Source organism: Cololabis saira, chromosome 19 (assembly GCF_033807715.1).
Source record: "Cololabis saira isolate AMF1-May2022 chromosome 19, fColSai1.1, whole genome shotgun sequence".
Classification (NCBI taxonomy): domain Eukaryota; kingdom Metazoa; phylum Chordata; class Actinopteri; order Beloniformes; family Belonidae; genus Cololabis; species Cololabis saira.
Window position 1 is genome coordinate 15,729,243 of NC_084605.1, and position 23,868 is coordinate 15,753,110.

At 42.5% G+C, this 23,868-nt stretch overlaps 1 protein-coding gene across 1 annotated transcript in view; it reads right to left on the reverse strand.

Annotated features, from left to right (window-relative positions):
- Nucleotides 1-9,655: 9,655 nt before the first annotated feature.
- tbkbp1 (TBK1 binding protein 1) overlaps nucleotides 9,656-23,868 on the reverse strand; it is a 118,552-nt gene continuing 104,339 nt past the window's right edge. Inside the window, exons 8-10 of the mRNA XM_061708676.1 lie at nucleotides 20,941-21,056; nucleotides 15,882-16,660; nucleotides 9,656-11,189 (exon numbers count right to left, since the gene is read on the reverse strand). Of these exons, the coding sequence (XP_061564660.1) occupies nucleotides 11,061-11,189; nucleotides 15,882-16,660; nucleotides 20,941-21,056 (1,024 nt within the window). The 3' untranslated portion in view covers nucleotides 9,656-11,060. The remainder of the gene's footprint in view (nucleotides 11,190-15,881; nucleotides 16,661-20,940; nucleotides 21,057-23,868) is intronic.

Sequence of the window (23,868 nt, forward strand, 5' to 3'; positions counted from 1 at the left end):
AAAGAAGAAATAACATCTCAAGTATGTTTTTGACTTTTAAAATTATGATAACAATACATTTTTCTTTAAATGTAAAATGACACTCTTAACCCTGAGGAAACCAGCTTAATAGAGATCACTTGCTGTTTTTGATCAATGTGCAAAACGTTCCTAATAAAAAGAATGTGAGCAGAGCTGACGTCTGCCTTGGTCTTAGAAACCATATGAATATGAGACAAACAAGGTTTTCACAATCTGCTATGGTGCAGAAAGAAGTGAGGCAATGGTCTTGTGGTTTGTGTGGTTTATGTGGCCACCTAGTGGGCTGCTGAAACAGTTCCTACATGGAGACAAAACACAAGATGGAAAATGCTTTATTTCACCAGCAAATGGGTAAAACACTCAACTTCAGATGAGACTAGATGAATCATCCCACATGAGATGTTTGAACAGGAAACTAAATGATTTAATTGTTTTTTATCAGACGGAAATTTAAACATTCAGAATCTGAAGTGTTTGAAAGAAGAATTTAAATGTGCAACTGTGTCTTCATCGTTCAACACATATTATGGAGCTGGTTCTCGTTGGGCGTTCTGGGTGTGTATTTACTGTAAAAGCAGTGTTTCCTACTACGACTTTTCATGTGGTTTGAGTTCAATGCTTAGATACTCAGAAAACAAGCTGATGAAGACGGTCAGCATATTTGGCACCTACATGTGTTCTATGACACAACTGCTATAGTAACTGCAGATGAACGCAGCCCTATAACCCTGCAATTGTTGACCTTTCAAGGAATCTTTGATGATGTTAATTAACTGTGTTGCGTTTGCATCGATATCCACGGTATGATCGCCGTGAGTCTACCGCCAGAATGTTTCCTGTTTTCCTGCCAAGCGTCAGAAACAGAAGTTTACTGGTGCACAGAGGTGTCAAGTAACAAAGTACAAATACTTTGTTACCTTACTTAAGTAGAAATTTTGGTTATTCACTGGAGTAATTATTTTTCAGATGACTTTTTACTTTTACTCCTTACATTTTCACGCAATTATCTGTACTTTTTACTCCTTACATTTTAAAAACAGCCTCGTTACTCTATTTCATTTCGGCCTTTAAAAAAAAACTATCCAGTTAAATTGCTCTATCCGGATAGAGTGAATTTGGTTGTGGTTGTTTCAGATGTTCTTGTCCAGTTTTGTTCTTACATCCGTTCCCTCAGATTCCTGCAACTAAACTTGGATGTACATTCCAATAAAGGTTAGGATAAATGATAACATGCCTCTGAAGTTTTACTTTTTGCACCATTACAATACTTATAGGCAACTAGTCATCATATTTTCTGCTCTCTGAAACACATGTCAATGCTCAATAGTACACATATTTATGGTTCTTTAATATATTTGCATTATACTAAGATGCATTCATTTTCAATGGCTTTTGTCCTTAATGGCTTTTTTCCCCCTTACATTACTTTTACTCTTATACTTGAAGTAGTTTTGAAACCATTACTTTTATACTTTTACTTGAGTAAAAAACTTGAGTTGATACTTCAACTTCTACAGGAGTATTTTTAAACTCTAGTATCTATACTTCTACCTGAGTAATGAATGTGAATACTTTTGACACCTCTGCTGGTGCAGAGCTGTTTCCTTCCTCCGGTGTTCAGCACCTCCTGGAGCGATGCGGCCGAAGGTCTGAACCGCTGCATTTAAACCAGGAAAATATCAAAGACATCATTCATCTCAAGTGTACGGTAATTGTAGTAGCTCATTACATCAGTTGTAAAACATCACAAGTGTCGTCAAGTCCTGCATACATTTCAAAAGGTGTTGAATGGAGCAGGAGGTTGCACGTACAAGTGTGTAACCACAAGTGTCAGTCTCACTCCAGCATCATCTAAGTTTTAGTATGAATGAAGAGCAAAGTTTATAGAAAATACTTAGCCATTATTTATTTACTGAGACGTGATGTTCTCCACTGAGGACTCTTCCACATATACAGTATGGACGTTGTAGACATAAGCCATTAAATCAAAATCATATTCATGATGTACAATTTAATACAGGCGTACCCACCGTCTAATAAAGAGCAACTTGTTTGCTAAAAGCAACACGTGAGCAGGATTACTGGAAGTTCAGAAAACAGCAACAAAAAAACAAAAGCCAGCAACTTCTAAGAATTGAGACGTGTGTGCTGGTACGTATTTAGACTATCCCGAGTTTGTGCAGGTTGACAGATGTTGCCTTTGATCAGTGAGGGGAAAGTGTTTCTTTTCTTAACTTATTGACTGAGTCCGTGTGGTTTCTGTTACACTCTTCTGCAGGCTCGTGCTGCCTCTCCTTCTTCTATAAATCGAGCAGCCTTCGTGGTTTTGTGGCCCGGATGGGTGGGTGCACCTTTCTTTTTCCTGAGGTAGTCTAAGTTTTGAGGTTAGCAACACAGAGCTAAAGATGGAGGACGCACACTCCAAAACTAAATAGGATGGAGCCCAACAATCTGAGGTCAACAAAAGAGGCCTTGCATCAAGAAATGCAGCAAGCGGCTGTCCTACAAGTGCTTCTTCCTCAAAAGCACTTCCAGTAAATTCATTCTAAAGATGTCACCTGCTTGTGTGCAGATCACACATAAGAAAGGGCCTTCGAGCGCGACAGGCGTGATCTGCTGAGCATTGACTGTGAAATCATCTGCCACTTTAACAAATGTAAACCTGAAGAGTCATTGCTTTCTGCTTTCTAAAATAACCATTCCTCTTTTACAGACCAACATTCCGTCTTGTCATGTTCAGCAACTTGAAATGCCTTTAAATGGTTAATTGAATTGTTAATTGAAACCAGAGAACCTTTGCTATGAAAAAGTGAAACTGTTTAAGCTCTATAAGGATTTTTTTTCTTTCTTCTTTTTAATTCCTACCTGAATCGCCTCCTCACATTGACCCAGTAGAACATCTCTTACGCCAAGCCGAGCAATCTTCAGCTTTAAATCAGAAGAGAAAATGACTCACTACGAGTCGAGTGCATTGAAAAACTATTTCAAACTGCATCCGTGTCACAATATCACCGTGAATGGAAGGAAGAGGTCAAACAACCCAGACTTTATCTTTCATTTTAAAGCTATGGTCTGTTTTACCACGGCAGAAATCTCTTCATTTGTCACCAGGTGTGATTGTGTGGGTAAACAGATAACCTTTTGGAAGTTAAGCTCTTAAAAAAAATCCATATGACGATGAAGCAACTCCAAAATTAACTTATCAACCTGAATAGCGTGATTTTAATAAAAATCCCTTCATGGCTGCATCTCAGAGACTCGAGTGAGAAATGAAGACTTTTCTCTGCAGCAGAGTAATCAAAGACTGCTGGAGTCTCTGCCACTCTGCTCGTTTGCTGTCTCTGTTGACACTCATCCAATTTCTGCAGAGCACGGCCGCACCTGAGAAGCGTCAAAGAGTGTTGTTTTCACAGCGAGGCTTTCTCTGCAGCAGCTTCAGCCCTGACTGAAACCAGCAAACACGATTACGACTCTCCGGGACTCTGCAGGGTCCCGCTTCCACGGCAGCACACCAACACATGCACATCACTGCCTGTAGACATGTGTGTGCGTGTGTGTGTGTGTGTGTGTGTGTGTGTGTGTGTGTGCACCTTGAGAGCGAGTCCTTCCTTCATGTGTGCAGAGGACACACTGAAGTTGTTATCAAAAACAATTTCAATGTTTGTGTACAAATATGAACTGCAGGCCTTCCTGAATGATGAAGCAGTCGTGTTTGTTAATTGCAGTATCATTAAAAAGTGCATGAGGACTTTTCGGGGTATAAAGGATATGGCATGCATGTTCCTTTTTTTTGTAAATAGAAAAAAGTAGTTTTTTGCAGGAAGTTGCATCAATTCTATTTTTTATTGCTTCTTTTAAAGGATTACATTCACCAAATGCACATCAAAAGATCAAACTTTTTTAAATATATCCTAGTGCAAAAGCAGGTATTTTACTATATTTAAAATAATATAAAAAATACTTTTAGATTTTACAAAAAATCTCAATCCTCCATCTGATTTTCACTCTTTTAATATTTGCACAAAAGAACTGAAATCGTTTCAACCTTTAAATACAGCTTCACCCTCCAAAATGACACTGATGAAAGAAAACAGGATGTGAAATGCAGCCGAGAGGAGATGACATCATAATGAGAGCACAAACAAGCCAGATCAAACATTATTTTGGTGCAAGTTTATTTAATAGAATATTTACAGACAGAGAAAGAAAAAAAGAAAGACTTTTTATGCAAGCCTATGGTCAATCTCTTTTTGTTTATCAGGCTTGCAACGTTTTTGAGAGCCAGCTGTGTTGTTCAACCACACATTAGTTATACACTCAGACACAAGTTCTTCTTGGTGTTGTGGAGAGTCCAGTCGTGCTGAGGTGTCAGTGTGCGGTTGAGGTCACCCAGGAAACAACAACCCGACTCTCAGACTGGTGAACCTACAGGAGAGGGGAGCTGTACAAGAGTGAAAGACTGGCTCTTCTGGTATAATACACTGTTGGACCTAGATGTGGGTCTCCTGAGAATATCAGAGGGAAATTTTGAGTGAAATATCATGAAAAAGAAAGCAAATCTTTAAATCTAACGCTGTTGCAGAAATGATCCGTCTACTGTTTATTTCAGTGAATCTCCTGAGTACGCTGCAGAGTTGCTTTGACGTTAGGCCACAGAAAATTAAAGGAGAAAACTAAACAAGATACATGATGCAAAGTCAGGTTTTCAGGTTCTGTTCCAACACAAAAGCTAAGCTAAATGTTGTGCTCCATCGCCCTCAGCTCATGCCTATGCGGACGTGTTGCAGTATGAGCTCGCGAGCTCTTGCCAGGTGTGATTTTTCTGCGTTCTGCTGGCCAGCAAAGGTGCGGCTGTGAACATGCCGGCGTCATTAACCACAATGCAGCATCTTTGCGCACCAACCAAACCATATCCTCTGTTTTCAAAATACAGGAAACTATTTGATATCTTTGGTTAAGAGACCATGTAGGTCCTGGTACGTGTTGTTCACTTAATCTTAAACTGTAGCGCATCATTTCCCGCCTGGGAAAACGTAACTCAGGCTTTTATATGAATTCAGCTGTTTCACACAATCAAAATGCAGCAATGGTGGTTTAAATTGTCTGATAATAACATAACAGAGTGATGCAACATACAATGTTATCAGTGAGGTGGACACATTTAGACAATTCAGTTGCTGTGTTGGATTTTCAATGAAGTAATTCTCTCTCTCTCTTTCTATATATATATATATATATATATATATATATATATATATATATATATATATATATATATATATATATATATATATAATATCTAAGAAAATAAATAAAGAAATCAGTGTACATGACCCAAACCCTCAGAAAAAATGTCTCAACTTCAGGCTCTGACTGTTGTTGGATATAAATTGACTACATATATCACTACATAGTGAGTAAAAGAGAAACGGTGAAGTGTAGTACTTGTAGTTCGTGTATAACTCGCATATAATTCATATTTAGTACTGTGGTATTACATATAGTGATTTACAGATACTCCAATTTGAAGTTGAGGAATAGAAGAGTACATGTTGCATTAGCCCGACACACTTGCAAAATATCTGTCTGTACACAACTTTAAATATCTGTACACGTAGGGATATAAGAACATATGGTAAAAGTATAGAATAGCTGGGAGTCACAAAAGCCCTCTTCAATTTAATGATCGGGTAGTCAATCAGAATTATAAAACTCAGGATGAGGTTCTTAAAGTACAATTCTGGTTTATTACAGTTTTTGTTTGTAGCATGACAAGTTACCTTCAAGCAACCAGAGTGTAGCTGAGGCTGTAATGACAGTAGTGTGTATATTTGTTAAACTTCTCTGAAGATCACCTTTTTCTTGTGAAATTCTGAATCGCTGTCAGGGTTTCCCCCAGGAAACTCGGGGAAACGGGCTAACGCGTGGTAGGTTCTGTTTTCCTCACCTCCTACTCTCGTTGAAAAAGGTGCAAGAAAAAATAATAATCAAAAGCTGTCAAAGACATGCCGCAAGAACGAACTTGATGTCTTTGTCTAATCGCTGCAGTGCACACAGGTACACACAGTTACACACGGCAGCCCAGCAGGTCTCATGGGTGAGGTATGCATCGACAGGTTTGCAGCCCGAGCCTTCACACACCTCAGAAGGACACATGCGTCGTTTGGTTTTCTGCTTCAGCTGCTGCGTTTCACTTTTAGCTAAAGGTTCTGTTAACTAATTTTATAAATACATATACAGTACTGGACACATCTCTTTATATAGGACATTTTTAGTAGGAAAATGCCTGCTAAAAACCTTTTAATTTACCATAAAGGTTCTTTATTACAAAGTACTTTAAGGTCAGTAACTCACTATTTGGACCACGAATATGTTTTGCTAAAAGAGCAAAATTGCAAAAAAAAAAAATTATTTAAGTGTGTTTGGATTCTCTGTCTCGCTGTAAATTGTATATTTTAAAACTGAAAAAAAAAACCTCTTTTTACAGCACGTATTTTCTGTATTGAAAAAACAAAGCTTTTGAGTCATAGATGTGACCTGGATATTGACACAATGGTCGTATATGAGTAACAGGATGGTAATTACAGTAGTTTTGAAACAACGTGAATACGGTGCCACAGTGGATGCCAGCTAGTCTCAGTCCTGCACCGACTACTTCCCTCAGACCTTAAACTTCTTTTCGGCAGGCTAGTGGCTCACAGGCGAATGTGAAGCCAGTTGTTGCTGTGAATGTGTGTTTACGTCCGAGGGCGGGACCAGGTTTCACGGGTCTCATGTCAGGCAGAAAAAGCAGGATCTTCTCTTCTCGGTGCACATGAACATGAAGGCTTTTCAGTGCTCCTGACCCAGTGAGGCTCCTTGACCGTTATTCCCTGGAAACTTGAATTAGTAATCAAAATGTTGATTAAATGACTTTAGATTGGACATGCTGCGAAAGTAATCACTCTTTTTAATAAACATATTTACCCAAATGAGGTTTCTTCCACTCAACATAACCTGACATAACACAACCCTGCTGCTTCTTTTATGGCCGACCGATTCTGAAAATTTGTCTTTCAGAAAGCGGTTTATGCTTCCAGGGTGCTGTGACATCACAGACCCATCACAGACCCTGGAAGATGATGGCACCACTCCCTGAACCTGGCTCCTGTGAACAGGTCACTTCTGGATTTATCTCTTTGGTATTTTCACCAGATCATTTTGAAGATAATAGAAATCTTTTCTTTAGAAAAAAGCAAACAAACAAAAAAAACTACTTCAAAATAAATGTACGTTTGACCCATAATTTGTTCTGAATGCTTTAAATTTGCAAAAAAAAAAGAAAAAGGTGCAGATTTCATGCAAACTCGTGTTTGCAGGTTTTCAACTGAATCATTAAACTGAGTTATTTTACTGCTCTCACAGGTTATTATTTAAACATTGGAAGCACCTGGTTTTGTTTTTTCATTTCTTACTGGGGATTTGAAATTTTGCCTTGAAAACATTCTGATAAAATGAAATTTGACTGTAATCACTGGCCTCATCATCGTGTCTTCCGTTACAAGGACGAGTCAGCTCTGTGCATCTGGCGGCGTTAGCCTGTAGTGCATCATCTTTTTATTTTTATTTTCAACATGCTCTTCATCTCCATATCAAACAAGGAAATACAACAGCTTGTAAAGCTGAAAAAACTGAAAAAATTCTACTAGTTCATTATTGTACCGTGAATGCAGAGAGTAAAAGTAACGTTACTGTTCAGTTTCTACACTGTTTCTGTGCTGTATCTCAGCTGGCTTCATTTACAGAGCAGTGACCATGGAAACCTCCGCAATGTGTGTGCAGTGTTACAGAAACACCTTCCACGCATAGTAATTTCAATGTGGTAATAAACCAGAATTGTCTGATGTTATATGATATGGACTTCACTGGAAACTCGTGTTTCTAAATAAGGACAGTCAAACATTTACGAGGCCTAAGGTCTCAGAGTTTGTAGTGATTCAGCGACTTGAGTACTTCATCTAAACCTTTATGTCGATCGTCAGACTGCGTGCTCAAATCTACTTTTCCACTTTAGAAGCTTCAAACCATTTTAAATGTAAGGGTGTATTAAAAAACAAGCGCGACTGAACAGCTCAGCGCAGTTGACATCATAGTAACATTTTTTTTCTTCAAAAAGTTCAATTCCTGCAAGCAGAGCTTTGATTTCATTTGGGATTAAAAAAAAGAAAGAAAGAAAGAAAGAAATTGACGTATTAAAAAAAAAAGAGTACTGTTTTTGCTTGAACCCCCTGGAAAGAACTGCTGACTGGGGAAGTTTACTGGTATCAGATATCCAGGATACAAATAAAATACACTCAAAAGTCTGCACTATTTTTTCAAAGCAGTTTTGACTCCTTGATCTCATGCAACCACCTGTTTATGTTTTGTTTTTTTTCTTCCTTTTTTGGGGATTATGGCGTGGGCATGTGTGACATCAAGATTTGAAGAAGGTCAGATCTGGAGGAAGACGGAGGTAATCCCAGCTGATCATTTAAAGTCTTTGTACAGAAAAGTGTCTCCTTCAGTGGGACTCGGGGCCTCAACTCCTCTGTGTTTACAAGTATGCACGCTTGGGAGAAACTTGCCACCAGCATGACAACAGGAGACATGTGGCGCATTAACATTTGCAAAAATATATTTTCATATATCCTTTTTTTGCCTTACAGATAGATGAAAGAAAGAGTAAATTATACACATGGAAAATATACACCAATCAGCCACATTATCAAAGCACATATCTAGTTTTGTGTAGGTGCCCTTGCTGTTGTTGGCCTTTGAAAGGGTTTAGGTGGTCGGAAGCAATATTAAGTAGGTGGTGAATACCAGAAAGACGTCCACGTGAATGGCGGGACCCAAAGTTTCCTCGCTGAGCGCTGCTCAGAGCATCATCATTTTTTCTTCACCTTTCTCCTGTAGAGGATGCGGCCGCCGTCTCCCCCACACCTGGATGATGCACTTGCATCCAGCTGTCCAGATGATGCAAAGGATGAACGTCTCTGTTCATCATCATGGCACCTCTGATCCGTGACCATGCAGCCAAAGCGCCACGTCTTCTAACATTCCTCTGTCATAAACAGCGCTAAACGTTTTCAGCACCTTGAGCTGAGGTCCTTTCATGCTATTGGTCCGCACGGGCCAGCGATAGCTTCGTGTGCTATCACGAGTGAGCAATGGCTGCTCACGCACCCATTTCTGCTTCACCAGATGTCCCCCTTTCGGTAGGTACTAATAACAGTTTACTGTCCACAAGAACTGCTGTTTTGGAGATGCTCTGAGCCGGTCTCTTACCCGTTATTGTGTGTTTCATTTCTATGGACACTGAAAGAGATGATGTCATGATTACTGAAGTCAGCAGAGGCGTCACACTTGCTGTTGGAGGTTATAGCCCTGTCAAAGATAGCTATGATGTTAGCCGTGCTGGCAGCTGAGTGGCTGGTGGTGAGACATGAGAAGACCAGCGTTCACATGACCTGGACGACTGGTGTGTCTAATGTAGCCATCCATCCATTAGATAATAATAATGCTGAAATGAGGCAATAGCGGATCTAATGCATCTAATTATTCAATAATCTGTTGCCTCATTTCAATATTAGCATAATCTAAACATTAAATTTAGGACTAGTGGCTGAGCATTGGCAGGCTTAGGCTGGCAGCTAGCATGCTCACCACACATGTGAGACCCAATACCGCAACCCGTGACATGTTGACATGACGTCGGTGCCACAGCCAGCCTGTACAACCACACAAGGCCCAGCTCATCATCTCTGGGCCACATCTGGCTCAGAGGTTGCTTGCCAGTGCCATGACAGAGCTGCAAGCGTCAAAAGTTGTCCAGATTAAACATTTTACAAAGCCGTATGTTTCAAAGTCAAATCCTGAAACTGCTCATTCAGTCTGCTTCCTACACGTCGACTTCAGGAACACACTTCTGTCTCGCTGCCTGATACATCCCACCCAATCCTGCCACTATGAGTAAAAGGATGTTCTGCATTTTCACCTGTCAGTAGTTCTCATGTTGTGGCTGAATGGTGCAAGTGCAGACTGATAACAGATTTACTGTATAGGCTAAGCTAACTTAAAGTGCAAGGATACTTTTAACAGGCCGCAAGCATAAAGGTACAGTATATTCTGACTACACTGTCCCTTCACCGAAAGAGAGGAAATATCCATCAAAGCTCTGCCCTGCAGGGCATTCTCAAACAATATGTGGGTAAAGTCCCCTGCAGACTCAACCAAATATACTCAGGTACAAATTCACTGGATTGTTAGTCCGAAGGTTAAATGTGACGGTGGAATGTTTTAAACTTTCTTAACCGCTGAGGCATCAAACCATCACTGACAGCCAGGCTATCTTCCTCTTGTTACGTCAGTTAATTAAAAAGTTCCCTACTGACAAACCATCTCACGTGTCCTTGTCTGACCGCTAGATGATAAGACAGCATCGCCCTTCGGCCCGACTGTTCAGGACCCTCCGTAAAAATAAACTGCAGTTCCTGTCCGAGATAGAAAAGTTCAAAGCAGAAGTATTTAAAGCTAAGTGGTTCAAAAACAATGGCTTCAGGTCTCCTTGATCAGTTACTGAGAAAAAGTGAAACTCCCCTTGAGGCATGAAGGCCCCTGAACCTGCCAGTGTACCCCTCATGCCTCACGGTTGGCTTGCTATGCAAAATCAAAGTGTACCTCACTGTGAAGCAAACGAAAGAGAGAAGAACTACATGTCTGAAACTTTCTTGAAACCACACACCAAGACCTTTAGTTTGTGTTAAGGGAAACCAGCACAGGACTCTGCATGTGGACCCACACATCCAAGACGGACCCGTGTTTAAGAATCCTCCCAAATAAAGCAGACCCCTGTGCCATGTCCACCTCCTACCTATAAATTACAACTCGCACCTAGCTGCTCGAGGCTCTAAATCAGACTCCTGCTCGTGTGTGCTCCACTTCCCATTTGGACAGATTACCAATCTCTTACATAATTCATATTAGGGGAGCAGATGTGTGCAGGCTGGTTGCCATGGCAATCAGATCTTGCTGTTCTCCAGGTGGGAGTCAATGTGCTTGATGAGGGCATCGTCGGGGTAACCGACTGGGAAAATCAGCTGGCAGAGAGGGCAGCTCCTCATGTCGCTCTCCTCGGTCTCCATCCAGAGCTGCGGAGCAACAAGACAGATGAACACGGGCCGTTAGACATCGCAGGGACTCTCATCTGGACCTCAGCGCGCTCACTTCAGCGGGCGGGAGTTGCTGTTCCGGGGGAGGAAACACAACGACATCTACACAGGCCTGTGACCAGTTCAGACGTACACAACTTTGTCTTGAAATAGACACACATGCAGAGAAAGGGTTGATACTCGCTGAAATATTGAGAAATTGAGTTCAGCAACATTTTTTTTATCACATCCGTGCATTAACACACACATTTGGCACTTTTCCACTAGTACCTACTCGGCTCTACTCAACTCAGCTCAGCTCGACTCAACTCGGCCCAGTTTCTTTTCCATAACAATCCAGCACCTGGAGCAGAAGTAGGAGAGTTGGAGCGAAGCTGCTGTGACGTATTTGATCGTTTGAACGAAGAAGACAACAACACTAAAGATGTAGAACCTGGAGGAGATGATATATGTGCTGCTGGGTCTGTGGCTTGTGTTCAATATTAAGTTAAAAAATGAGAGTGAGAGAAGCTTCAAGCAGCAACGCTTTTTTTTTTAAGTTTGTCTCGGCGCTGCTGAAAAGTCAGCTGGAGCCGTGAGCAGCTATGAAGAGACAGAGCTCCTGGTAGATCTGCTCGTTCCTTATCACCCGTCTAGATCCCTTTTTAATTCTCTCCTCAGCCACCAGGTTTATGAACATCTGCACCTCAGAGTTGGATCACCAAAATGACTTTTGTGCTGCCATTGCCTGTCGAATAAAATGAACAAGAAGCCGCGAGTCGCTCTTTCGCTGATTTCCCCCTCCTGACTCAGACATCTGACGGCCCCGCCCCCCGACCAATCGGTGGTGGAGGGTGATGACGTCAGATACAGCCCGACTCAGCCGCTTAGAACCTCGGCAGAATAGTTACAGAAAAAGTATCTACTCGGCACGTTAGACCCCTAGTGGGAAAGCGCAAAACCGAGGCGAGTCGAGTCGGGCTGAGTAGGTGCTAGTGGAAAAGCACCAATTGACGTGAACACAGATGTGTGAAGCTCCTTTCAGTTCAGAGTGTCCGGCACGCAGCTCTATTTGTCTATGAAGCCGGATGAAACAGAACCGTTAAACTTCAGGCATGTCTTAGGGACATCAAGGACTGGATGTCCGGAAATTTCTTGCTTCTAAATTCCGATAAAACAGAAGTTATAATTCTTGGTCCAGAGCATCTTAGGAAGGGATTAGATGGTGTTGCGATGGCTTCCAGTGCAACTGTGAGAAACCTTGGTGTTGTTTTCGATCAGGATTTGTCGTTTAAACCATATGTTAGTCAGGTTTGTAAAATAGCATTTTTCCATCTCCGTAATATTGCAAAGATTAGGAAAATCCTCTCGCAGAGTGATGCAGAAAAACTAGTTAATGCGTTTGTATCTTCTAGACTAGATTACTGTAATGTGTTATTAGCAGGATGTACAAGTAATTTGCTGAATAGGCTCCAGCTGATCCAAAATGCAGCAGCACGGGTGCTGACAGGAATCAGCAAGAGAGACCACGTCTCTCCAGTGTTAGCGTCGCTCCATTGGCCACCCGTAAAATTCAGAATCCAATTAAAAATTGTATTACTTGCGTATAAAGCCCAAAACGGCTTAGCTCCGCATTATTTGCAAGACCTGATAGTGCCTTATGTTCCTGGCAGAGCTCTCCGTTCTCGGAGTGCAGGTTTACTCGTAGTTCCTAGAGTATCCAAATGTAGATTTGGAGGACGGGTCTTCTGCTATCAGGCACCATTACTATGGAACCAACTTCCAATCTTGGTTAAGGAGGCTGACACCACCTCCACCTTTAAAACTAAACTTAAAACCTTTCTGTTTAGTAAAGCCTATAGGTAGTGTTTAGTAAACCTCTAGGTGGTGTTGGTAAATCTCTAGGTAGTGTAAACTCTAGTGTGTTAGAGTCAGTAGTCATAGTTGCAGCTATAGAACAAGACTATAATAGTTAGTCTCAAATATAGCTTTGCGGTAGATATGCTGCTATAGGCAGCATACCCCCCCCCCCCACTGGTCATCCTGCTGCTGCTTCCACCTACCTGCGGTCCCCGACCCCCCCAGTCTGGCCTTCGGCAGGAGGGTCCCCCCTTATGAGCCTGGTCCTGGTCCAGGTTTCTTCCCTCCTAAAGAGGAGTTTTTCTTGCCACTGTTTGGCTTAAGGCTTTTCTCCCACTAGGGGAGTTTTTACCTGCCATTGTTTATGTAATAATTGCTCGGGGGTCATGTTCTGGGTCTCTGGAAAGCGTCTAGAGACAACATATGTTGTTTTAGACGCTCTACAAATAAAATTGTCTAAATTGTCTGGTGGTTAGATAATGCACTAATATATATGTTTTGTTGGTCTTTAATCTAGAGGCAGTTCTCTGAAAAGAATTGAACGCGGGCAGAGAGCAGGGTGAGATACATGTGTGTTTGTACTGAAGACATGGTGCATGTTAAAACCTACCTGTGTCAGCTCTAAGCAAATGTTCAGGGTAGTGACTGATGGGAAATGGCAACTAAGATCACGCGTACCTTTAACTGCACGTTAAACCACAAGGTCTAAGAGGTCACATGACATTCTTTCAGCACACATGGGTTTAACACCAGGTTCCAGTGGAAACCCCAGCTGAGCCTGTGACGCTGCAGTTGGCCCTGCCAACGGCTACCACAGTGACGCATCGTCCTCCTGTATGAGAGTTTCCGGTCTTCCTAAACATCAGCAACCAAACCTGAAGGCATTACCTGCAGTTTACTTTGGTTTGAGAGTATTTAGAGTAGTCAAAGTACTGGTGAGTAGTAGACAGTTATCTGGGAGGGAATGTTACAAGGAGCTAGTCGCTAGCTAATGAGGGTAATGGAGTAACAAATATTCAACCACCTTAAAGAAGACATGAATAAATACAAAAATAAACTGAAATCTAATTTTTTGTTGCTTTTTAAAATCCACCTCTGATTTTAACACGTTTTTGTTTTCAATTATTTGGGGATGTGTTTTTGATTTACTTTACTAAATGTGATATGAGCAAAATGTCTTCTTAAGCCTGTTCCGCTTCCCTTTAGCATCAGAATCTTTGAGGGATCTACAGCAAAATCCTTGTGAACCAGTTTTAAAACCTAGAACTGGGCCATTAACTTGTTTATGGTTTATTCAGCCAACAGGTTCATTCTTGCAGCTCTGGTTTCAAGCCCAGATAGCTGTCACAGAGTTTTATCTCTGGACATAACCAAGGTTTTTCCCTCTTTGTTTTCTGTTCTTTCATGATTCAGGCAATGCATCTTGACCCCATCTGTGTGCTTCATGCAGAGTCACCAGATAGATATCTAACTTCTCTTCTCAATGTCCTCAAAAATACTTTAAAGGAAGTAATTAAAGGCATTAATGTGATTGTGAAATTTAGTGTCTTAAAGCGACAATACATAGAGTTCTGGTGTTTTAACTTATTATTGCTATGGCAACTGCAAAATGGGAGAGCTGCAACGTAATGCTTTCAGTAGAAGTCAAACGTGTATGTACTACATCAGTAACTCACATTTCAATGGAAATGCACAAGTTCCTATATATGGCGTGAGTTTGGGTGGAAATGTCTGATAAGATTCTTTATCACACCAAAACAAAAGCATATATAGATGAGAGTAATACTAGATGTTGGAGACAGTGCGGGCTTCAGGGAGCTAACCACTGGCATGTTTTCTGGGAATGCCCAGTGATACAACGCTTTTGGAAAGAGCTTCACAGGACACTGAAACGTATATTTAATGCTGATCTGACTTACGAGTTCTCTATACTTTATTTGGGAAGGACTGATGCTGCTGAAGGCCCCCACAATACAGGAGTGGATAAACTTGGTTCATTATATATATATATATATATATATATATATATATATATATATATATATATATATATGATGGAAAAGATTACATTTTGCCTCCGTCTCCAGAAAGATTTGTTTGTAAAATTGTGGACGCAAATGGGTTGTATATGTGAAGCCTTTGCGCCCAGAATTTGTGGAGGTATTGAATAGATAAAACTTGTTTTGTTTTCTCCTCCGTCCCCCCCACATTCTTGAATGATCTGAAGACAGACACTAATACTATCATATCATTATCCTTATTATTATCTCATTCTCCACCCAACTGAGAATCATGTTATCTTTCTTCTGTCTCTCCCTGATTGTATAGAGTTCTTTGTAGTTTTTGTTTATTCTTTCTTTTTTCCTTTTTTTATCTCTTAATATGTTTACTTAAAATGAAAAAACTGGATGGCGGAGAAGAATATTACTGCTTTTACTTGATGATATGTACTGCCATACCTAAATTATGGAAGAGTATTAGGGCCATGCAGGAGAAAAAATATTTGAGAGGAAGATTTTATTTTATTCTGCACTTTGAGAAAAAAGTCGAAATGTCGAGATTAATGTTGAAATACAATTTCGAGAAAAAAGTCAAAATGTCGAGAATAATGTTGAAATACAATTTCGAGAATGAAGTCGAAATTTCGCCTTTTTTCTCAAGATTTCAACTTTATTCACGAAATTTTGACTTTTTTCTCGACATTTCGACTTTTTTCTCGAAGTGCATAATGAAAAAAAAATCTTCCTCTAAAATATTTTTTTTTTCTCCTGCCTGGCCCTAATACTCTTCCGTACTAAATAAAGAATAATAATTTTAAAAAAAGTAACTCACATTGATGGAAGGCCAGGACTGAGCATGCTCAGACGACGTGTACTGAGGGTGGCAGCTGAGGTTGTTGGGCCTGGGGATGGGGAAGGCCGAGCAGGACGCAGGGCCCCGCATGACGTTGCTGGGCCCTGACGGAGAGAGCACACCCAGCGTTCGTGGGGGGCTGATGGGGTGGGGACACGTCCACTCCTCTTCATCTTCAGATGACTGTGGGGGCTGGGGGGCAGGTGTGGATGGAGGAGGTGGCTCAAAATGAAGGTGCGCCACCTCCGACAGTGGAAATGGCATCTCTCTGGAGTGGCGCATGGAGCCGTCCCCGAGGCTCCCGTCTTTACCCCCCCCACCTTGATGGGGAGACGGGGATGCTCGATGCTGCAGTCCACTGTGGAGGGGGCCCACGTGCTGGGACTGCTGCTTGGCGTAGCTCTCGATGTAGGGCCGCGGCTTGGGCAGGGTGGAGACGGGGTCCAGCGAGAAGCGGGGCGGGCACTGGTATGCCGAGGGGTCAGCGACCTCGGAGTAGCTGCGGCGGCCCTGGAAGCTGGCTCTGAGGTGCTGGCTGGGAGGCCTGTAGGAGTACGAGGCCGGTCCGTCGGTGACGTCCAGCAGGGGGGAGCGGCGGTGCATGTCCGGGGAGAGGCGCTGCAGCACCGGGGAGCGCCGCTGCTGCAGCGGGGAGTGGTGTGGCTGGGGTGGGACTGGGGAATGCCGCTGCGAGATGGGCGAGTGGCGCTGGGACACGGGGGAGTGCCGCTGGTGGTGGATGGGAGAGTGAAGCTGTACTGAAGGGACAGAGAGGAAAAACACATTTAAAACTTAAATCTCATCCTACAGCACTGAGTCCATTTGACCGGAACCGGGCCGCTGCAGCGAGGTCCGTAGGCTTGTGTACTTGGGAACTCATTATTATTATTATGTATTTACGGTCTTTGCATTAATTGGCGTCATTTGGAATGAGTTGAACTGTTATTGAAGCGCCTTGAAATGACATCTGTCGTGATCTGACACTTTATTAATGAAGCTGAATTGAACTGAATCTGATGGCAGGACAGCTGAATATTTGGGGGACAGAGAAGAGCCGGAAAGATGACCAGAAAAACCCTTTAAAACCTCTCGCAAAATAGACCCACCTGCACATAATCCAACACCTATAGTGGTTGAAACTCAATTCCTCTGTGTTCCAGTGCTTATTAAATGTACTTTTTACTCCACTACATTTACTTGATAAATTATAATTTATCCAATTTTGTCATGTGCAAAAGAAAGTCATTCCTAGGTCTTAAAATGATGTAGATACCAACTACGCCAAATTGCAGAGGAAGTAACTACACCATTACTGTGGCCTTAGGTCATCATGTGGATCATCGTGTAGCACGAACCCCTGACCCCAAACCCCTCCAACATCGTTGAAAAGATTCTGATCCTGAGCTGGGCCGTCTCGACCAACATCTGCCGCTTCACTAATGCTTCTGCTGCCTGCTGCTGAAAAAAACTGCAGCAAGTGGGTCAATTATTCTCCTACATGTGCAGACAGAAGAATATCCATGCTTTTGAAAGCAGTGTGACCCGTTCCGCTTGGAAAATACTTTGAGCAATTACACGTACAACCCCCAATCAGAAAGAGTTGAGCAAATATGGAAAATGCCATAAATCAATAAATAAACATGACATGGGAAAGGTTGCGCTGGTTTGTACATTGACCTTTACTTCTTTACAGACAAGTGACGCCGTCAGGTGATCGTAATGATTATTTGGCACCAAAGCAGTTTCCATGAACGACTTTGAGGAACAAAAATAGGCAGACGATCTCTACTTGAACTGTGAGGAAAATCCCAGGAAGTTTCAAAACCAGATGTTTATTAAAGACGGGTTGGTAGAGATATCCATGTGTCCACTTCTCCCGTGTATACAGTACAATTCATTCAAAGTATCTGGAATAACAAGAGCAACATACGATGTGCTACCATCTCCCATAAACCTTCAACAATGGTTTGGAAAGGATCCAGCGTGCCCCCTGTGTACGACCCCAGCAACACTTAAGCACATTATGGTGGGCTGTAAAACCAGCCTCACTCAAGGCAGATATACATGGAGACACAACCAGGTCCTCAGATGTCTGGCTGATAAGCTCGAGTGCAACAGGGTTTCCATCAACGCCCAGCCCATCAACAACCAGGATGTGCGGCAACACCCACCATGGTTTGTTCGGGAGGGGGAAAAGCAGAGGGCAAGGGCTTCACACCCTGACCTGGGCCCACTGAATGCAGCCAGAGACTGGCAAAAGCAGGCTGACCTGGATCGGAGGCTGATTTTCCCCCTGGAGATCGCAACGACCACCCTACGTCCAGACCTTGTCCTATGGTCCAACACCTGCAAGCTCATCTACATCATTGAGCTGACAGTTCCTTGGGAGGATGCCGTTGAAGAAGCGTATGAACGCAAGAAACTTCGCTACTCCAACCTAGCGGTTGAGGCAGAGGGCAGGGGCTGGAAGGCGAGGGTGCGCCCGGTGGAGGTCGGTTGTAGGGGTTTTGTGGCCAGCTCGACAGCGAAACTCCTTAGGGAGGTCGGAATCAGGGGACACACTCACAGACAGGCCATCAAAGAGCTGGCCAACGCTGCCGAGAAAACGAGCCATTGGCTGTGGATGAAGAGGAGCGACACCATCTGGGCTGCTAAGCCAAATACTTAACCCTGGGACACACCCCCGGGTCTGATCAACCTGTGGTGGGCCTGCCTCGGCTGAGGGCGTCTTGTGATAATTGGCCGAAACGCCCCATGATCTGAGGACACAACTGACGATGTGTCCCAGGGGCTAAGTATGGCTGTAAAGCAGCAACTCCTCTTCCACTCAGGTATGCAGTCAGGCGCAAGCTTGGCTCAGGGAAGAGGACGCCCCTGCCATGCATAGTCCCCGGGGATTGTACCATCTAGTCCTTTCATCGAATCAAACTGAGCACCAGGAGAAGCAAGAGTAACGTTATAAAGCGGTTAATTATCCTGTAGCAACATTCCTTTTCTTTAACTGATGAAATGCAGCGGATGAGAGAAAAAAACCCAGACATTTGCACTTTAGATATCCTCCCAACCTTGTAGGTTTTGAGGTTGTATTAGGAGACATGCACGATGAGAATACAAGTTCACAGCGGTTGTTGCGCCGAGTTGTAGCACTCTCACGAATGTTCAGTGCTGCTCCCAATGGTGCATCAGATGCTCTGCTGCTCTGGCGTTGTCTCTGTTACCCAGCGGTTTCACCAGCGGTTTCATCAGCAGTTTCACTGGCGCACACAGGCCAGGTTCTGCAAAATTACCCTCCCGTTGCAACAGGACATGCTGTTAATAGAAATGCATTTCACATTCCTTCATGTCTTCATAAACAGTTTTATCTGCACAAATACAGTTGTAGGGTTTCCTGTAATTACCCGATATGTTGATGAGTGAGTCAGCCCTGTAGTCACCACTTCATCTACGCTTCCCATTACAAAGAGGAAACATCATTGATGGCTGTTTGCTCGAGGTGTTAAAAAGGAGGGGGTGTCTGGGCTCCTGAGCGCTCTCTGGATGAGACGTAAACAGTCAAACAGGACTGTTGGCTTTACGCTCACTCTTCCAGCACAAGACCCAAGGGAGGGCTCATGGCTCCACACCAATTCCCACTTTACTGAGTATTTAAGAAGATCACATGAAATATCTGTGTATTATTGAAAAATAGCCAAAGAAATCAATCATGTCACAGACACAGTCTTAATGCAGTCGATGTGCCATTTAAGTAACATTTTCTGCTGCAACACAAGAAGACGCTGTTTTGGGGTTCCTGTGTTTTCCCGCCTCTTCGCTGCACGTTGCCAGTGGGATGGATATATAAGATATATATAAGATAGGCTGCGTTGCTCTTTGAAGATCAGACTTAAAAAGAAAGATTTTAGATACTGACATTTTCTAAACTTTAACTTAAATGAGGATGATTGATGATGGCAATGTTCGCAGGGAACATGTTTACTGAATTCAACTCAGTTCAATTCAGTTTTATTCATATAGCGTCTATTATAACACAAGTTCTCTCTGGGATATTTTCAGAGACCGCCGAGCAATTATTACGTAAACAACGGCAGGTAAAAACTCCCCTAGTGGGAGAAAAACCTTTATCCAATCAGTGGCAAGGAATTGATTACTTTTAAGTTTATTATTTACATTAGGGCTGTTCGATTTTGCCCAAAAATAAAATCTCGATTTTTTTCTCTCAAAATCCGATTTTCGATTACGATTACGATTATTTTGTGAATTGAGAAAAGGCAAAGAAATGATTTCAAATATGCTGTTTTTTTATTGAACATTTGCCCCATTGGGCTTTAAGTGCAAACTTTGCTCTTATTAAACCAAAAATGAATGAATAAAGTGCAAAACTAAAATAAGTTGAAATTTTTTTTTTAAATATAATAAAATATAAAGTTTTATCTCTGAAAAAAAAAATTAGCAAATCAGCACTTGCAAACATACAGTAAGTTATATTTCCAATTAAATAAAACAAGACATTTTCTAATTAAACTAAACTGGGTCTTTGCATGCTAAATAATAATGCAACCCATGAAGGAGGTAGAGGTGTGTAATGTCAGTCATTACATTTGCTATTCACATTTGCAAGTTTTTTGCAAGGAACACGAGCCGGTCTACGGCATCTGGCTTGAGGGATGCCCGGTGGCATGTTACAACGCCCCCTCCTACACTAAAGAGCCTCTCCGATGGGGCAGTCATCGCAGGTATTGAGAGGTATTTCCATCAATCATTAATATGGTATCAATCATTAATATGTGTGCAGACAAGGTAAAAAAAAAAAAAATAATAAAAAAAAAAAAAGTGAAAAATCGATTTTACGATTTTCACGTTTTAACATCGTTCTAATTACATAATCGCGATTACGATTTAAAATCGATTAATCGAACAGCCCTAATTTACATCTTAATGAATTACTTTTTTTTTTTTAATGAATGCAGAACTTTGTCTCTTTGTTGCTTATTGTGGCCAGATGATGCTGGACGGGTGGTCGCCGACGCTACATGCTAACCTGGACTAGCCTGCTCATGTGTTGCTTTCCTCAGGATCTCCGTCTGCTTGGAGCACATTTCTTGGAGGCGTCCCAGTTCCTCTGTTAACTCTGTGTAGGCCAGGGCCAAATTCACCCTGGAGGAGGAGAGAAGAGGGGAATTATGCCATTAACATAATCATTGCTATTGTAGAATATAACAGTGCTGGGAGGGTGCTAAGGTGTTACATCTGTGTGATTACATGAACTGTAATCTCTGGCAAATCCTTCATTTAAGGCCATCTGTAGCTCTCTGAACTGTGGCTACAACACGTGGCCTCTTCGTCTCCTTTAAGATGGATGAGTTCTGCGGCACTGACACGCTCACGGAGGAGGGTGGCTAATTGAGGGGCTCATGCACATATTTTTAGATTGCGTGTCAGAGTAAAAAAACTGAGGAGCATAAAATCACACCATTTCACGCAAGACGTGTCATGACTCTCTCCGGGGCCGTACTCATGGAGAAACTCTATTTCCAGAGCCGTAAACTAGGATGCTGGGATTATAGGCTTCTGTCTTTAAACCACGGCGACGAGGAGGTTTTGTCTCGGCTCATTAGCCCGATCTGAATGCCACATACTAAATTCATGTGAGGCAGGCGTCAGGCAAGTGAATCTAGGGGCTTATCTGTAAATCTGCAGCATCTGGAGGTTTGCACGCGAGAACAAGTGACTGATTTGGTTCTGACAGAAAGAGCCATCTGGAGAAGTTAGTTACTGTCAAAGCTAATACATGTGATAATAGGTTGTTTATCTTCAAGGCCTCACCAATTTCTATAAAATGCTTGGTCTTGATGTGAAATTGACTCATTCCAGCGCTGACGGTGGGAGATAAGAATGTTTATCACAAGACGGGTAAGACACGAAACCCCGAAATTTGATAAAATCGGTTAAGATAACCAGTTCACCATGACAATTTGAATTATTTGTCATGTATAGAGAAAAACGCAATTTTACAGAAAGTAGTTTCAGCTTTTGAGACACCACAGCAAGAGTTTCGAGCGTGCAACTTCTCCAATAAAACTAAAAACAATGAATAGATAAAGAGGATGTGTATATTGACCCAGCCAACCAGAACAGATGCCTAATGACAAATGGAAAGCCATTGATGAAAAGAGGATGTTGCGAGTACCAGACTGAACGCAGGCTCTGATCTGAAAAAGCACCTTTCTACTCAGTTTAATGTGATGACTCTGCTGAGAATTTCCCTGAGTTCATTCCTCCATAGAGATTATGAGCGATTAAAGAAAAGAATCAAAAGTACAACACTCACACATATGCTGGATAGAGCGAATCGATATGAACTTCCACTGCAACGCTAGCACTAAAAAGAAACAACCAGGACAAGAAAAACATTTCTGTATCCGACCTACACAGCTCATAAAATGGGCTGTCATGTTTCTAATAAACATTATCTCCAGTACAACCACACACGGACCTAACGGAGTCCTCCCTGCTGTGTAACGGCTTGCTCTCATTGTTCTGATTCTGAACATTTCTCTTTGATCTACAACCTATATCCTGTCCCACTTCACATTTTACAGAAATATGTAAAACCCTCAAAACCATGCTTGCCAACCCAAGCGCCATCCTGCTTCCTCACCGTTTCCCACCGAAAATAAATGAATAGATGAATAAAAATAACTTAAGACTAAGTCAAGGTTCACGTTTCAGGGAAGGCCACAATTTAGAAAACAGAAAAGAAAGTAACCACCCCTGAACGTAAGTCAGAACTTCCACTGGCTCTCGTTGGCTCTCGGTGGCCCACCTAGTTTTTCCAGCTCTGACTCACTCAGACTGGTGGTATCGAACCCCCGACCTGTGACGGGCAACATCCCCCCCGCACGTGGAGCGATGCGCTGCCACGACACTGAAATGATTCAGGGTTTTTCTGTACGGCTGATGCAGGCTCTCCCTGTTTGTGGCTTCCACTTAAAAACCTGCTGCAAGTGCAGAAGGAAAGTAATAATCACACGGGTTAATTACGGGCACGGCGGTGGAACATCAAGTATATTCCTGATATCGTGAAGAGAGTCAGTTTAATGTGCGAACGTGCTCATATCGTAAAAGCATTACTATTCCTAGTAATGGGGAAACTGAATGAGCTCGGTTATAATTGTCCCTTTTACCTCACTGCTCAGGTCACTCTCTTCTATTTGCCGATGCAGACGTACAGAGAATTTCTAGATAGTCTGACATGATGCTGCTCTTCCTTTTTATGCTGCTTTTACTATCTTGCTCGTGTCCTAAGACCATCTTCCACTGAGACTCGCTCAGGAAGCTGCACCTCTCAGCCACCTGCATGACAGGGTGAAGTCACACTTCTTTTAGTCTGTCGATGTATAAAATTACTCTGCAACCACATGCATCTGTTCTCTTGCACATATTTTCATTTGTTTCCTCTTTCTTTGCTTGAATATGAGTAGCTGCGTGCACATACTGTACAGTGTACACAACAGTGCGTAGGAGGGGTGCGATCATGCCGATGCAGCATTGATGAAAGGCTTGAGTACAAGTAGATTGATCAGGTGTGTGTGTGTGTGTGTGTGTGTGTGTGTGTGTGTGTGTGTGTGTGTGTGTGTGTGTGTGTGTGTGTGTGGGAGGTGAGAGTGTGTGGGAGGTGAGAGTGGGCTGAAATATGACCTCTGATCTGATGTTTTAAAGAAAGCGCTATCGCTGCATCTGCCTTTGGGATCTGACACTCCCTTTGTTGGCTCACGCTCGACGCCGTGCTTTTCACATGGACTGTACTGGAGCTCAGTCGCTCAGAACACGGCCGTGACTTCAGGGGGGCAGGGGGGTCCGCATGGTGTGCTAGTAAGATCTGTGTGTGCTTCACTGAGATTTACGTGGGAAATAAAGGGTCTTAAAAGAATTAGAGAAGCTGAACTTCAGACCTGGTGCAGCGAGC